Genomic DNA, 18,130 nt, shown 5'->3' on the forward strand with positions numbered 1-18,130 from the left:
GAAAACGACTGCAGAGCATCACATAATGCATAATGCAAACTGGAGGATGGGATCACTGAAATGATTTATAATATATTTACTTATCAGGTTAACAAAATGCACAATTTTAAAATGTACAGTTTTCCACATGTTATAGTCGTGCCCAAAGCTTACACCATTAGTGGAGGAAGTGTGGAGAAAACAAAAGCTGAATTCATTTTTAAAAAGAAGTGGCATAAGAATGACTAGCAGCTTAATCAGTGTAGGTGTTAGTTCAGAACAAACGCAAATTGCAAGCCGGAATCAAAGACGCGCGTATAGCAAAATCAACTGCTAGAGTAGCTTTTGTGAAGTTTTCATTTGAGCCAAAGAACAGGGGATTACTCCGAGCACAGCATGCGAGAAAATACAAGCACTATCGATGGGTAAAAAAACAAAATGGCTATAAAAACGTGTTTTGCGCATTTCCAGCCCTCTAGTGCTGCAAGATGATCAAAATAATAAGAAAATCTACATTTTACTTTTTCAACTATTACAAATGATTGTTTTTTCATGTCTCTATGAACGTTAGACAAAAGCTATATAAATAGATCCATCACATCTACACAATTTCAAAAATATGTATGCATGAAAATAAAGCAATAACAAGGCCAATATTAAATACAACACAAGTCGATATGGTTATTTTTTTTCTATTATTGTTTCCAAATGCGTCAAATTAATTTCCTGTTAAATGAAAAGCAACTTAAAAGACATCTTTGTGACAAAATGTGTTTACATCGCTCGCGCCCTGTGAACTGAAGGGGTAGATCACTTCTGTTGCCTCATCTCTCCCACAGTTTTCTTCACTCCCATCACTTCATCCTCAACACTGACATGGCCCGATAGAGATGTAAAATGTCATAAGCAAACATAAGGGGAGAAGCCCCTGGGGCATACAAAAGCCGTTCCATAACTATGGAAAGCAAGTTGCTTCATAATGGACTACAGGTCTGGGCATCGGGTCAACCAAAGTAGTAGCTATTTAGGCTGCAGCTCACAGACACAAACGATAAACAGTAGAGCCATCGGCAGAACACCATAGACCAAGGTACTCTCTGGAACAGGATTCGAAATTGCTGCGAGCCATATGCCTCCTACTTTTACCCTAGGAGAGCCTGATCAGCTTAATACCAAGAGTTACCATGGGCGACTTTTTGCTTCCCAGGCCAACCAGTACCTTACAAACATGCATATGTGGCATTAGCTTTGAGCATTTTAGAATGTAGATAAAGAAGAATATATAATGGCTCACACATAATGGGCAAAACTTTAAAAGTGTGCATCTCATGTGGAAGTTAGATTTGTAGAGAGCTCTGTACTTTCTCCTGGTTCCCCAGCAGTAGATCCTGCCTAATAAGTGATTTCTGACACCCAAGAGCTGGTTTTAGCTCCTGCTCATCGAGTCTCAATTTCGCACCCTGCTCGGGGGAAGCAGTGTGAGCAATGTCCACTAGTGGAAGAACTTAGAACATGAACCCTTTCCAGAAGGACACCAGTTGCCATGATTATCCACATGACTACCAACGGTGTTGGGGAATGTGAGACTGATGATTAAGGGCGTTTAAAGCAATGATGACATTGCAATGATAGTTGGGCTTAGTGGACATCCAATAGATCATTTGCGTTTCTAAAAAGGTGGATGGGCCCAGAAGCGGATAGAATGATTTTTCTAAGCAATTAACTCTCCCCCCCCCCAACTAAAAAAGTGAAAAAAATATACTAAAAATAAGAAATGCAGAAATTCTTGGTAACCTCTAAAGACACTGCCAAAATGACTTCCTGACAGCAAAATCAATGAATTGCTATCATCAAAAGAGACGGGTTGTGAACTTTCGTGTACAATAGCTACAGTCACAAATATTTACATGGTTCCTCCATGAACCCCCAGTACGTTTGAAAAATGGGATCTGTCTCGTCAAGTGTTGGGTTAACACACTTGTTCCAAATATGTCTCAAGACACAAAATAATTAAGTTGGGTCTGTTGCCTACACTACGGTTCTGCACTTTTACACCAACACCAATGAGCCACTAAACACTACAAAGAGCTGCGACTAGGGGCACCAGGGCAAGGTTTCATAGAAGGATAAGTGGACACAAAATATTTAAAATGCCTTAATATTGAAGAACAATTGGAGTATAAACTATGATCTCCACACCTTTCCCACCAGTCAAGAAACATTCCTTTCTGCAGGTCTAACCCAGGTTCAAGAGCGCAATCCTGAGTTTGTTGCTGCATGGCCAAATAAAAGGAGGTCTTGAGAAATGTAAAACATAGAACTCATTGCCTTAACTCATCCCTCACCAAAGCCTCAGATTGGACACAGGTTTGCCAAGCCTGCTGCATTCCTACATGTACTTCTGTATATAATTACCAGCAGATCTCGGACATTCCACGAACTACTGCATTGTGGAATCAAACAAATCTGAAGGAAACTGGGTAACATTTTTATAATTCAAGAGTTTGTTGCTGAATTAAAAAACACAAAGGGGGGACTAGGGATGAACATAATGCAAACTATGATCCATCCAACGGCACTGAAATGAGGAACGCGCTGATTAATCTATTAAGATCGTGAGTGTGTTTACCCCACTCAGGCTGCCACTCCAAACCAGATGTTGCTAAACCTAAAACAAATGCTGCTAAAATGCAATATGGGCTGATTCACGTCAACCCTAAACATTTCTACTGTTTAACTGAATTTATTTTCATGAAATTGATTGTTAGACTTCAGTAGCAGAAAATGAAGCAAATCGTGTAAGGTGCTCACATATTACGGGTGGGGACATTGAGGATACTCGTATTGGACTAACACTCAGTAATTGTCATAGAAATAACCTGCAGCCCCATTTTGTCCACATTTGTCGTGATGGATGCCACACTCCAATGTGGTGTCCCATCAAAAGAAGGGGAGTAGTGGCTCCCGGCCCGTATGCGCGCCTCTCGGAATCCAGCTTCGCCGGCTCACTAAATGAGATTGGACGCACCGTTTTCCACGACGTACTAAGAGCTACCAGGTTAGAGAGGAGCAGGATTCACAGCAGGCATTAGGTAAAGAGGCCATGCTGGTGAATTCCTGCTCCACAAAGCCAACGTTGAATTAACATGATTAACTTATAGTAAAACAATGAGCACGCTAACCCTCCTTCCTAAAAGCCCGACAGTACTTTTGATTGTGCTGAAGGTATTATTAATCATCACGAACAAAGAGGCCACCCTGCTTCTGGATTGGGCGCTGCCTGTGCCACATTTTGGGTAAGCTTAACTACCTGGTGGGGACATTTTCTTTAGAAACATTTGAATACCAGTAATAAATGTGCCTCTGGTGTCCTTCCTCCCCTCCAGTCTTCCCTTACAGGCGCACACACAACCTTTGCTAAAATCTATGATGCTCATTAACCCATGCATCACTCAAGGTCCTGAAGAATGTGGCCATACCAACATGCACCACTATAACCGGTCGGCCAATACCATTCAGGATTTTCCCCTAAATAATGGTATACCCCATGTTCAGAATCTAATAATTTAAGACATGTGCACTACTATAGTCTACATTTTTAGAAGTAAACAGTGTTTTTAAACAGTGAAAGTTCATACAGCAGTAAGATTAAAGGAATTGTGATCCTTTCTAGAACCGAGTACATTGGGCACATCGTGAAGTGTGCCCTTGTTCTTTTTAAATATATTGTGGAACAATAGTGTCAGCCTCTCACTGTCCCCTGACCCTAGATAAGCGACACATCACTGTCACTAGGTGTAGTAGCAACAGAGGGCTAGGCTCGGCTTAGTATGGTTGGAGGACCATTTAGAGTAAATAAAAATACATAATTAAGTAACAGTTGACGTAACCTGTACAGCTAGTGTGTGAATGTTTGTTGCTGCATTGCCAAGAAAAACGAAGTCTTGAGAAATGTAAAACATAAATCACAATGACATAACTCATCTCTCACCCAACCCTCATATTGGGCACAGGTTTACCAAACCTGCTGCATCCCTACATGTACTTCTGTATATAATTACCAGCTGGTCTCAGACATTCCACCAACTACTGCATTGTGGAATCATAATCAAAGCTGAAGGAAACAGGCTAACATTTTTACAATTAAAGAGCACCAAAGGTTTCAAACTAAAAACGTCCTGACTGAACATCATCATTACCCTTTCAAGTAATGCAAAGAGAAAAACTGCATGCTAATAGAAAACTATCCTCTCCCCGTTTATTATAAAACCGGGCTGGTCATGAAAACAATGCCTCTTAAGAACAGCAGCTTACAGATAAAAAAGAAAACCATCACTCGAGCACATGAACTGGCTTGTCCAGTTTAGCAACTTGGATGTCTTGCTCAATGTTAATTGCACGTCTAATGGCAAAATTATTAGAAGGGTCCAGTCGCTTAACTCTCTATGCAAAGCTTTCTTGCTTTACATGTTGCAGTCGTGAGCCGCACTGCACAATCAACAACTTCTGAAATTATGGATTGGAATTTACACCAAAGCAGCCCCTGCCCTACCATTGGGCACACAGTTCAACCAGTAGGAGCTCATGTAATATTAGTCAATTTTAAAGGCCTGTCTCTAGTAAACATCGCACTGGAGGGTGGAGCACGGACAGTACAGCAATACTCTTCTGGAGCCATCCAAAGACTGGTCAATGGACCTACAGGTGTGTGCAGCAGGATACATTTAGTTCCAATCAATACACTACCCAAGTATGGTAAATTGCAGGTATACTCCACCCAAACAAAGCCTTTTCAATTAAAAAAATATATGTTCAAAAACGACAACGTGTGCAGTTTTCCCTTCCTTCCACCCCCCCCCCCCCTTCCAATCCTCTGCACATAGGCCACATCAGAAGGGCGCCTGCAGGGCAGCTAAAAAACAAGACATGAACACAAAAGGCTTTTAACAAGGATATCCCAACAGGTTTTGGTTGTTGGAGAGGTTGACCAGTGGAATTTTGCCATAAGTGCAGTATTTGGTTAATGAAAACACAGGCAATTTTAGAGATGCATATACCAGACTTCAATATCTCCAAGCAACTGGAGTCGCATCCCAATGACCCTAGGGGAAAAACTGAAAGACACCTCAGGCCAGGGACTCTGAACATACTGCAAAAATGGAAATTTGCACCCATACCGGCAAGTCCACACTGACATCCGTTCCATCGAGCAGGGAGACTCTGCATGTGATGATCGACTTGGCATCCCCAGCTGCCGGAATGTGTGTTGCGGCCCTCTGCGCCTCTCGCAGCCTTTCCTTCTCCGCATGCTTGCGAATAGAATGGCGACCCAGTGTCCGCCGGAAGAATCGCAACATCTTCACTGGAATGAAAGAAACACATGAAGGTCACTGCCATTGTTTGTGTATAGATATTACATTCGGACGACAGTTGTTGCTTCAGGAAATCTAGACCCTGCCCCTTTGCCTCCAAAGTGTCACATTAATTCAACGGAGAGCACTAGAAAGCCTTCACTGCCACATCCAATTACATTCATGTTTTCCCCTGTAATACAAATTATAAAAAGCAAAAGTATTAACAAAGCTCAGATATGAAGAACAAACAACTTGAATGCAGTTTAACAATGTTCCCTAACAAATTCAATAACAATGGTTTTACGAACATATTCCCTGCTGGCCACAGTAACAGAATAAGTTTCGCGCATCGGAAGTGGGCAGAAAGTGGCTGTTGGGCTGCAGCATACTGCCAGACACAAGACCTGGACGTACTTTGGAATATCCTGCTTCACATCAGTTTCGCTACAAAGCGCGGTCGGCAAGAGGATGCCGCTCGTCAGGCGCAAAATTCACTTTGTGGCAAGGTGACTGTTTATTGACTCTACGGACTTTGTTGTGTTTGTTGCTCTCATTGCTATCTACGAACCGCGGCTCTTGCAGTTAGCTTCAAGCTTCACCCAGCTTCTATCTAAGCGATCGGTTTCTCTTTCACCTGCAGTGAATGCTGTCTCCGCCTTCTACCGGCCACGCCCCCACACCACTTCCTACTTCTGGCCCTGCGCACGCGCATCGGAAGTGGGCAGAAAGTGGCTGTTGGGCTGGCGGGGAAGGGGCTGCAAATTCTGAGTAACTTTGAATAACTTGCAAATTTGAAGCCTTTTCTGCTTAAGGTGAAGTTATTACTTGTTTGACAGAAGACCTTGAATTTCTTTCTTTTTGACTTAAACATGGGGGAAAAAGAAGATCCCTATGGTAATGAAATACATCAGAGCTGATTTCTTTAACGCAGTTAGCACTAGACGTGCCAGTTTAGCGCGGGCTGCGGCTCTTCCTATTATTAGGAATGAGGAAGAGGCGCTTCTGCAATGCGCACAGGACTATTCGCCATTTTGTTAGACTATAGAGGACGTGATGGATCCTTCGCAACCTCTCTGAGGAACTTGACTCTCCTAAGGCTAATAGAGGAAAGGTTAACATTCCAGATAAGGATGAGGACTTGCCTGAAATAAACCCCCCAAAGGAAAGTAGCTTCAGTTATGACAACTTTGCCGATTCCTTATTTAATTCATCTAAAGAGGCAAGTCTTATAACGGACCCTGAAGTGGCAAAGAAAAAGGATCTGGCCTCTATGGCAGCAGGACCTGATTTTGCAGCAACTATGTGCATTTTTAACACACTTCTGTCAGAAATGAGAAAACAGACAGAAGCGCTAGGTAATTTAGTCTCATAATTTAAGAAATTGCCACACTACTTAACTGAGTCTCTTGTCGTGGAAATGAACAAAGAAACCCCCAATTTCCTGGCCAATGTGAAAGGGATTCTAAGGGACAATGTGAAAATTGATTTAGTCAAATCTCCTACTACTGATGAGATAATCCTAATTCCATCCAGCCAGGACACAGAGGGGGGAGGAGGCGCTTTAGTAGTTTCTGCTAATAATGAAACACATGAGGAGGGCTTGATGAATGATAAAGAAGTGAATGCTCCAGGGAAGAATCCTATACTTGACTAACTTGAGCCAAAAATATCAAAGCGTAAAAAACTAGCCAAACAAAAGAAAAAAAACAACAATAACATGGCCAGAAATAAAACCTCACTAAAACTTATGAGAAAAGTGGATTTGAATCAACTTATGACTGAGGGGGATGCTATGACTTTTGAGTCTAAAAAGGAATGAGGCTAGGTCTTCTGAGTCTAAAAAGAATGATATAAGTCTGGGGGTAAATGGTCAATTTCTGGGTAGTCTACCCGGACAAACTGACGAGGTTGATTCTGATACTAGGGATGTCTACACTGAGGGGAGAACTCTCTGAGTGATGCTTTGAAAAGAAAGACGGACACTATGTTCAAACTGTTTAAAATGACTAATTCCTCAGACCTGGAGAGGGAGCCCGCAAACTCAAAATTTGTTTGGGGGCAAAAGTTACATGAGGCTTGTTCGGATACTAATGCTTCCAAAGTAACAACAATGTTTCACCCTGTACAAACTAATTGTCTAGGGGGTCCTCAGGAAACAACTAAAGAAACATGTCACAGGGGGGGTACCCAGGAAAAACAAGCTGAAGTCACCGTTAACACTGGCCTGGGTAACCAAGAGTGGAGAGGGAAAGAGGATGCTCGAATGACCGAGAAATAGATTGTTGACAACAATGATGCTTATAGGGATCATGAATCCTCACTCTCGAACAACGGATGCGAGATAAATGCGGCCTCTGAGGGTACAGATGAGGAGGCTAAAGAGTATGAATTAAGGCGTGTAATTTTGAAGGTGCTTGGGGAGAATCTCGTTCTTAAGCAAAATTCTTCTATGTTGGGGGTAACACACCCAATGTTAACTCAAGAATGGGTCCCTGATATATCCATGGAGAGAAAAAAAAAAAAGAAAAAAAAATTTAACAAAATATTTACAAAAATTAAAACAAAAAAATATTAAAAAAAAACAAAATCGGGAGAGTGGGGTAGAGAACCTCCTGTTGCCAAACTGAAGGAGCGGGAATCGGACAACATGGGGCATGACCCCGCAAGCCAGGACACTGATCTAAGACAACTGGCCTGCTCAGAGATTCCTGGCTTAATTCTTAAAGTACTATTTAGTGATCAAGGCCATATCTCTTTGAATAGAACATATATCCTGTCATTACTGGCTACTGTACCTGAGCTCAGTCCGATTACTTCTGCCGATATTAAACTGGTGGACTTCATACATAGATTTAGATATGATTATGTGAGACTTGTCATTCCTTCTCCCTTGGTAAGGTCATTGATGTTAAAGGAGGCTGAACAACTTCAAATACGAGGCTTTGATATTTTTGAATACAAACACTCTGTGCCTACACAACAGAAGCCTAGACTATATGAAGTAGGGCAGCAAGAACCAAATTCTGTTGAGGAAACCACTAAAGCGGAACCGGACTTGAACAAACAGGAATGGAGGTGGTTGGCCTCGACTCTGAGGGAGTTCATTCACACGCTCAGACAACTGGGCAAACCCCTCTAGCTCCTGCTAAAATCTGAAAATTGTGAGCTGGAACTCACCAGGTAATTTAAATCTCTTGAACAATGAAAAACCTATGAGTCACTTGGCTCAGTTTGATCTGGTTCTTATACAGGAAACTTGGGCAAGGGAACAATTGTGTTGGGAAGGTTACACTGTGGTCTCAGCGTGTGCTCATGGTTCAAATAAGGGGCGACCGAAGGGAGGTTTAATCATTGCAGCTAAACAGGCCAATCGATTTCACAAAATAGGGGAACATCACTTTCTTGCTGTTGCATTCAAAATGGGAGTGTCCAAGGAATGCTTGGCTGTTATTATTAACGTGTATTGTAATCCCCAAGAATTAACTGACCAGCACCTCGAAAAAGAACGGAATAAGTTGGGTACAACAATAGAAGCATGGTTAGACACAAATGTGGGAGGGCAGATTATTTTGGCAGGTGATATGAATGCCAACTGTCTTTGTGATCGTCTGTTGGGTGAGGTTGCTTTGGCTAATGCCGATACACAACAACGTTTGGGAGGAAACCGCCTTGCACGGGGTAGATTGTGGACCCACTTTGCTGAATCTTGGGGGCTTGAACTTTTACAAAGTGAGCATTACACATGGAAGGCGAGAGGTCATGAATCAATTATAGACTATATTTTTGTCTCGTCTGGCATCTTTAGAGCCTTGTATAATTTTGAAATTCTGGACTCAGATACAAGTGATCACTGTTTTTTTACATTTGAAATGCCAAGTGGTTTTGGTAGACCTGTATCAGACAAATATACACATGGTGTGAGGGCCAATCTACAAGGGAACAGAATTAAGTGGTGCCACAAAAAGAACGTGAAATTCACTTCTATAAGGATTAAGGAGTATCTCTCTATGACTGAGAATTATCGTGAGGAATGCTACTCAACAGCTAATTTCTCTAACTACATTAAAACCACGATAGATAATCTGGTTACCTTTCCCTTTAAGAAACGAAAGATAAACTCTCGTCACAGCCATCAAACCAATCTAGTGGTTCAAGAATGTAAGAAACTATATAGAAATGAACTTGGGCAAAAAAAGCAGGTCTATCTTTATTAGACTTTAATGTGAGAAAAGGAAAAATCAAACAGTCCTATAAAAACTGGCATATTCAATATAGAGGTGCCCAGATGCAATATGATGGTGAACGGATGTTGAAAGCCCTGCGAGGCTATGGTTGTACGTATTTAATGTATGATACAGAAAGTTCACAACAAGATATCGTAATTAATTTTATTGATGAGGATGTATGGCAGGGGCACTTTTCACAAGTATACAATGCTAACAATCTGCTAGGGAGTGCTATCCACTCGGAAAGTCATCAATGGAAGTTGAAGGTCACCGAGGATGATATAACAATGCTAATTATCATATCCAAAAACTCTGGTGCTAGTGGACCTAATAACCTGTCCAATAAATTGTTGAAATTTGATCCTGTAATTTGGGCCAAAATTCTGTTTATACTTTATACTAATATACTCGAGACTAGGATAATACCACAATCGTGGAAAGCTTCCATTGTAATACCAGTTTTTAAGAAGGGTCCTCGTCTGTGTCCATCTAGCTATAGGCCCATAGCCATCTCTGACCCAGACTCTAATATATTCTGTTCCTTAGTATTACTCGAACTTCAAGAGTGGATCAGGGAAAAATCCATTCTTGATTTGAAACAGATAGGTTTAAAAAAAATATATCGGAACCGACTGTGGGGGCCTTATACTAAAAACGTTAATAGCTAAATCTATGAAACGGGGAGAGAGGCCCCTTTTCGTGGTTTCAATGGACTCGAGTTCTGCTTTTGATCTTGTGGATAGGCAACTCTTATGGCATAAGTTGAAAGACCTTGGCATCTCAGCGCACCTACTCGATATTATAATTGCCCTCTATACGGACACCAGAATGAAGGTACGCTTAAACACAGAGGGCTTACTTTCTAAAGAATTCAGTATCCCAAATGGCCTTTGCCAAGGGTGTATGTTGGCCCCTACCATTTTTAATCTATACGTATGTGGTGCAAACATTGCCCTTTGTAATAAAGGTTTGGTCTGTCCGAAACTCAACAATGTGTGTAGAACATGGATGGCATACGCGGATGACTTTTTGCTCATGGATAAAACTAAAATTGGGCTTCAAAGGCTACGTAAAGCTTTTGAAATTTTCATAAACAATCTAAAACTCAAAATTAATCCCTCTAAGACGGTGATTGTTCGTTTTGGCAACTTTAACAAAAGAGAAAATGCGTTCTCATGGTTTTGTGAAGGGAGAATGCTTAAGGCACAGCCGTCATTTAAGTACTTGGGTTTCTATTTTTCGGGGTTGGATTCCATGAACCTTATAAAAAGTCAGTTGAAATTGAAATCTGAAATTGCCATTAGACAGTTAAGGGCCTTAGATAACAAATACTGTAAATTTACCATGGTTCCATTAAGGGAATTTTATAACAAAAAAATAATTCCACGCTTAACGTATGGATCGGAACTATTCCAAAATGGACTACATGAACATCTGAACTGTATTGAGGGCAAAATCTTGAGATCGGTGCTATGGTTCTTGCCAAAATGTATTCCTTTGCAATTATTAAAATTGCAAACTGGGTTTGCAATCATTGGCTACTTATGCCACCTGGAAAAGATTAGGTCTATGGAAAAAATGTAAAAAAGCCGTGGATGGGACGCTATATGCATGTGCCAAACAGGAAAAAACCAATCCCTTCATATTTGTTCTAAACCTTGAAACTATGAATTGCCTGAAAGAGTTAGGCTTGTCATCTGTTACTTTGTGTAATAAGCCAGAAAAAGTTAAACCTAGCCTTATGGGCTTTGATTGGCAAAAAACTAAAAGTGTAATTATGGAATCAAAACTTTACAATTATGCTTGTTCCACCTGGAAATGGCAGCCTCTCATGGAAGGATATTTAACCAAATATCCTGGTAAGCGTCTGCGCAATGATTTTATGCGCTTTCGTTTCAATGTCTTGCTCACTAACCAAATAAAATCTATTAGAAATCGACACTCTGAACTGTGGCCACGGTGCCGTTTCTGTAAGCAGAATGATGTAATTGAAACACTGCAACACATCCTGCTTGTATGCCCTGCTCTGAAGGCACAAAGGTTAAAATATTTTGCCCAATTTGTTAACATAATCTATGATGTAAATAGAGACTTCATATGGTACAGAATGTTACATGATAATTGTACAATTTTAAAAATCCGTGTGACAACCTTTCTACGAAACGTATGTGATTTAAGTTAAAGAATGCAAAACTCTATGAACATGGGAAATTTTATTGATTTTAATGAATTTTTGCGTTAAAGATCAGTTCTTTGTGAAATCTTATTGTGATAATTGCTTTGTTGCTTTTGTTAATTGTCTGTAGAAGACTGTTTGGTTGCTGTTTTTTCTTTTATCTTTTTCTGCTCTAAAGGGTTATTTAACCTGCTTTTTCGGTACTGTTTTGTCTTTATCTATTATGAACAATTTTAATTAAGTCGTTGCTATTGTGATTTTGTAAAGGTTTGTAAATAAACCAAAACAAATAAAGAATAAAAAAAAATAAGTTTAATAAAAACTAAACCTTAAAACTTTTTGAAGACTACTTAAGCAGTACACCAAACGATATTTTGAAATAAGATTACTCCCTATTACTTTTGAAGTTGTGAAAAAAAAAAAAGGAGAACTGTTTTCTTGCACCCACTCTTCTCACTTGTGTATCTACACAAACACAAGCCCATCTCGCTGAAAAACAATGGGTGTAACGAAAACTATCAACCTCAAAACTAATTGAGGTCGATGTACCAATGTTTGCCGCTGTGGGGTATATAGACGTATAAGCCATTTAGCTCCTCCTGGCTGTGTCCGAGAACCTAGTTAATATGACACCAAGAGCTTCTCTTGACACACCAAGCCAACTGGTTCCATACAAACATAGCTATGCAACTTGTAACTGTACTTTAAAACCTAATCCTTCCTTATGCACATTCCCAGCGTCTTCTAAAAGGTGCCCTAATGGGTCATACATAAAAAAGGAACAACATTATTTCTTTACTATCATGGGAAGGCAGTTTTGCAGCATGCGAGTCACTAGCGCCTCGTCCCACAGAGGTCATTCCTGCTTTCTGGGTGATGGCCAATACCTACGTGCTGTTTTTAGCTCCCGCTCATTAAATCTTCATTTTGATCCCAATTGGAGTTCCTTGGCCCTGCTGGAATTTGAAACAGTGGCCTGAATTGCCAATGCACATCCCGCCAGCAAGCCCTTGGCTCAACAAGAGATCTTATCTGCCTCTGGTACAAAATCTTGAACCATTGCTGCCGAAGCCCACCAACCACTTGGTGCGATAGGAAGGAGTCTAGCTAACTTAGTAGTTTAGCAGCCCTACAATTTTACGGGCTGACATTTGGGACCATACATCCTTAAACCATTTTTGCTTTGTGGGCCCACCATACCGTGTGACCTGCAACTACATCAACCAGAAATGGTTGGGTTTTACACTGTTGCAGCCGGCGGTGGGAGGCGATATCCAACCAATCTAAAACAACAACCTCGACTAACTGGCCTCCAGCCTTCGAGCACTTGAACCACACAGTTGCTGAAAACCTTGCAGAAGGAGTAGGATTCAGGAGTCAGGACTCAGCATAGAGTGGTTTACTTTACAATTAAAAGGGATACGATGTGAAGCAATGTATTTTCACAAATTCAGACCTTTAATTGGGTCCCTTCATCAACCACACTTTTCTATTCCATACCCTGTTACACAGCTCCTGGGCTTGGTAAACAACTAATGCTTTCCATTTCTCATTTTTGAGAATACATAAATCTGCACATTACCAACTCTCTAGGGCAAAAAACATGTATGTTTGTGGAGCCGCTTCCCCTTCTCTGTCCACTGGATCTAGGCAGGCTAAACATCTGCTTTTGACATATAGAATGCACCAGCCACAAGATTTACTTTGACTGCATGCATTATGACGCACTTTATAAAAAACAGGTCATTACCCCGGGTACCGGCATTGCTTTACTCTTTACCACAGAACATTGATCTCACGCTGCTGAAGGGACAAATCGCTGTACTTTTAGTTAATAACGGAGAAGAACTAAAGAGCCATCTAAAGATGGGAAGAAAAGAGGCAATTAACTTTAAAAAAAAATAATAAAACATTGTTGGGTTTACCTAGTCTGGCTATGAGGCTATTTCCTGCATGTGTGTATGTCTGGGTTTAGAGTGTTGGAGATGGAGTGTTGGCTTGGTGGAATGTTATGATGCAAGTTGCTTTGATTCCAGAAACGTCAGTTGAGATTTATGCTTGGCACAGGGGGACCGGTGGATGTTTTTCTCCCATGAACTTGTCCTATTGTTTGCCTTATTTTATTTATTTGCATTTTTACTTACCCCTGTATCTTTTAATGTGTATGAATAATTAGGTGAAAAGAAATAACCATTTCAAAAATTTCAATTTTTCAGTTAAAAACATTGTTTATTCACATATGGAATACTCCTATTGGAATTTGAACTTACATTTTTACTCCCTAAAAATCATTTTACTCAGAACTTTAAAAAAAATAGGGAGTAAAATACTCCCAAATCTTATCTGAGCACTGACTGCCCCGTTAAGCATCAAATTATGGTATTCACCAAGAGTTGGGATTGACTTTCATAGAAAACGAGCTAGTAATCCATCTAACCTGACATTGGCTACGTCTCTGGAGTACTCCCTTACTCAGACAATCATAAAAGCAATACTACGAAAAAGGAATGTACTTTAAATCTCTGGCTTAACCATGTTCGCACACATTTAACTGCTATCAATGCACAGACATATTTTAATGAAACCTCCATGATGGAAAGCAGTACTGCAGCTGCACTTAAAAAAAATCTCAGGGCCGACAGAAATCAAACAGAGTGATGTGAATTAGTAAAAACTTCTAAATCGGAATAATGCACTAATTTCTTCAAAAAGTATACAAAACTACTTTATTTGGGCTAATGAGCCAAACCAAAGGATACCAATAACGAGGGCGAGATGCAATTGCCTTCCATTAAGAGTGCAGACATTGCTCCATTTAACTCGGGCAGAACAAAGTTGCCAATTATTTGCGGCCACAGTCGAAGACTGAACTCATTTTTTATTCCCATGCCTAGCATACACTTCCATCAGCAGTCGCTCATTGAAACCTATATTAAGAGGCAGGTTTTAGTCAATGTAGACCTGCCCCATCTGTATTTATTGTAGGCAGACTCTCCAAAGGTAGGATGGACTCTTAATGTACCTGAAGCAAGCCTGGCACAGGCAGAAACAACTCCTTGCACATTACCATTTTTGTACCTGTACTTTTATTCTGACCATTTTTAGATGCCTTCTGATTTCCTGTAGCATGCATTATCTAGGTGGAACGAATAGTACTGTATACAATTTTGTTCACACACTAAGCAGAATGCCTGTTTTTATTTGAAGATTTGTTATTCTGCTTTTAATGAATGTTGGATACCTATTTTGCAATTTAAATAAAATATTGTTATGCTTTTAGTTCAAGGAGCTGGACGTTATATGCAAGTGCAAACGTTTTTTTATTCTCTGAAATGTTTTATGGAAGATTTCCCCAATAAACATTAATTGCGATTTCATCATTTCATATGTTCAAGACATCGCCAATAGTTTGCAGCAGCACTGACTCCAGGCGACTCCAGTGCAAAGATAAACAGCCTCCACTACAACAATCGGAGGCATGGTTGAAGCCATCTTTGAAATTTTGGGAGGGGAGGACCAATATCGCCAAATGTACTTGATTTAGTATTGTGGTGTTGAAGCTATTTTATAGCCAAATTACTGTGTATTCAGTGTTGCAAAGTGACTTACCTGGGTACAGTGTTAACATAGTGGATGCCTGCGGGAATGAATGAGCTGGCTCCTGTAGGAAAGATGGCTTCAGAGTGGAATGCCTTGTACTTTAGGAAGGATGAGTTTGAGGTGAGCTTTTTTGGCAAGCAGGAGTTAAGGGGGTTCATCAAGCCTCATGGACTGTCACCCAAAACATTCATGTCTCTAGGAGTTTGCCTATGGAAAGAGAATTGTCACTTCTTGGATATGGGGTTTGGAGACACTGGTGGATTGGTTGTGAACATTGACACCGAACCAAAACACAAAAATTCACCTTTTGGATTAGGGGCATTTTCCTCACTCAAAGAAAGGAAATTCATGTTTACCAGTTGAAATAATGGGGTTGGGGTAATTTACCGATCTAAAGAACAAAGCACAATCCATCACCTGAGGGATGGATGGATGGTGCTACAGATTTAAAAAGGGATAGACGATCCGCTCTTCCTACAGTAGATTGCTAATGGGATTCTTTCAGGGGCAAAAATAAATTCTTTGTAGGATATAGGGGTTCTGGGGATTCACCCATGGACAAAGCCTGTCAACTCATGGATGGAAGGGTTTGTAAGATTTGCAGGGGGGCAAGGAACCCTTTAACCTGTAGAAAATATGGGTCCGATGACGATCAATACAAGGACAGAGAACCGGTCATTTAAATGGCTAACGGTTGCCAGTAAAAGCTAAATACAACAAGTTAATTAGGTTAGAAGAGTTGGTTCTGAGGATTAGCAAAGAGGCAGTGAACCAGTCACCTATATAGGAAGGATGGTTTCTGGTGAGTGGGCCCAGGACAAGACAGCTAGTTATGTGTGGGAGGAATGGGATTTGGTGATTCACCAGAGAAAATTGCCCACTTGCAAGTTTGATGGCTTCTGGGGATGCAGACCGAAAACCTGTGAGGGAATAACAGAGTGAACGTAACCCTAATGAGCCAAGCCGAGCTTCAGAACACCCTGTTCAACCATCTGTGCCAGGATGAGGATGACTAGCCCACAATTAGTATGGAATTCAGAAATGAACCAAAATTGATAAATGTGATTAACACAGGGAATACATTCTGTCACCTGTAGGAAGAATAGATTCTGGGATTCATCCACCTAGGAATAGAATATAAAACCTCCCACTCAGAGGAACAACCAGTTCTGTGTCTGTGAGCAAAGGTCAGACGGAGGAGGAGCTTGCATCTTGTCTTTCGAGGATTGAAATGGGACGTCGACATGGGCGTGCCTGTAACACTATCCCTTACATGACGTGTAGTGTACCCAAAATCCTTCACGCGTCGAGGTCCCTCCGATTGTATTTTTTTCTACCGTGAGGGAGCCTTATGACTATTGTGAACGAGTACAGAAAAAAAGAGAAAAGAAACAAGATGTCTATGTTCCTTCCATCCGATCAGGGAGGAAGGGTGGGCGTATGTGATTCTAAGCAGATACAATCATCAGAAATGCTATTACGGTAAGTAATGCATGTCTTCTGATGCTCGTTAATCTGCTTAGAATCACATGCTGTGCCTAGACTAGCGAGCAGTACCCGGAGTTGGAGGTGGGATGTGCAAAGGAACAGTAGTGAAAATATGTCTTAGTACTGTTTGTCCCACCAGAGAATCAGACCTATAAGGAGTGTCTAGGCAATGGTGTTTGGTAAAGGTGTGTACAGAACTCCAGGTTGCCACTTTGCAAATATATTCTATTCTAGGGGAACATTTGCAATTAATGCTATGGAAGGGCCAGTGCCTCGAGTAGAGTGTGCTCTAGGCTTGAATGGCAGTTCTCTCTTAGCAAGAGTATAGTAGAGGGTGATGCAATTGACAATCCACCTTGAGATGGCCGATTTAGAGACAGAATCCTCGTCTCTACCAGTTACCACTGAAACGAAAAACTGGTTAGTCTTTCTTATTGGTTTAGTTCTTTCCAGGTAATACATGACTACCCTCCGCACATCAGTGTCTCTAGACTTCTTTCCGCCACGTTAGTGGGGTTCTGGAAGAAAGTTGGCTGTTCTATAGACTGGTTCACATGGAACTTTGAAATAAATTTGCCCGCAAATCGAGGGCGAGTGAACAGAACTACCTTATCTCTGCGAACTGTAACAACCTGTAGTTCACCGACTCTCCTTATTGAAGTGACTGCCACTAGGAAGGTGTCTTGTAGGTAAGAGCTTTGAGACTTGCTTTATGCATAGGCTCAAAAGGAGACACCATAAGTCTATTGAATACCACAAATATGTCCCATCCGGGAGCCGTGTTAGAAATGGGGGCAATGAATCCTTTTAACCCCTTCCATGAAAGCCTTAATAACTGGTATCTTCCACAACAACACCTTCTGTTGGGACGTAGTGTAGGCTGAGAGTGCAGCTAAGTGAACCTTCAGGGAATTAAAAACCAGGCCTGAGTCAGGTACAACACAATATGGGTAGGTGAGCAGTCAATGGGATTGATGCTCTTGGAATTGCACCAGATGACAAAGCGCTTCAATTTACTGGAGTAGCAATATCGGGTGTTAGGTTTTCTTGCTTCCCTAACTATGTCCATGCATCTCCGAGGAAGTTGGAGGTGCCAGAATTCTAGGACTTCAGGAGCCAGGCCGCTAAATTCAGAGTTTGCGGGTATGGATGAAGTGTCCCCTCCCCCCCGTCCCGAGATAACATGTATGGGCAAGGCAGATATATATAAGAAAGAGAGAAGGAGAGAAGGAGAGAAAGTTGGCATTGTTCGTTCTCCAGAGTTGCGAACAAGTCGCGATCTCTGGGAAGCCCCATTCTGCGAAGAC

General features: G+C 41.1%; 1 protein-coding gene across 2 annotated transcripts in view; it reads right to left on the reverse strand.

Moving 5' to 3' along the window:
- Positions 1-18,130, reverse strand: part of EPB41L5 (erythrocyte membrane protein band 4.1 like 5) — a 1,765,041-nt gene that overhangs the window by 1,717,243 nt on the left and 29,668 nt on the right. For both annotated transcript variants that reach the window (XM_069616748.1, XM_069616747.1), the window contains exon 2: positions 5,157-5,341. In XM_069616748.1, coding sequence (XP_069472849.1) covers positions 5,157-5,336 — 180 coding nt within the window. In that variant the 5' untranslated portion in view covers positions 5,337-5,341. The remainder of the gene's footprint in view (positions 1-5,156; positions 5,342-18,130) is intronic.

The sequence above is a fragment of the Ambystoma mexicanum genome, chromosome 9, assembly GCF_040938575.1.
Source record: "Ambystoma mexicanum isolate Mex_15411 chromosome 9, UKY_AmexF1_1, whole genome shotgun sequence".
Classification (NCBI taxonomy): domain Eukaryota; kingdom Metazoa; phylum Chordata; class Amphibia; order Caudata; family Ambystomatidae; genus Ambystoma; species Ambystoma mexicanum.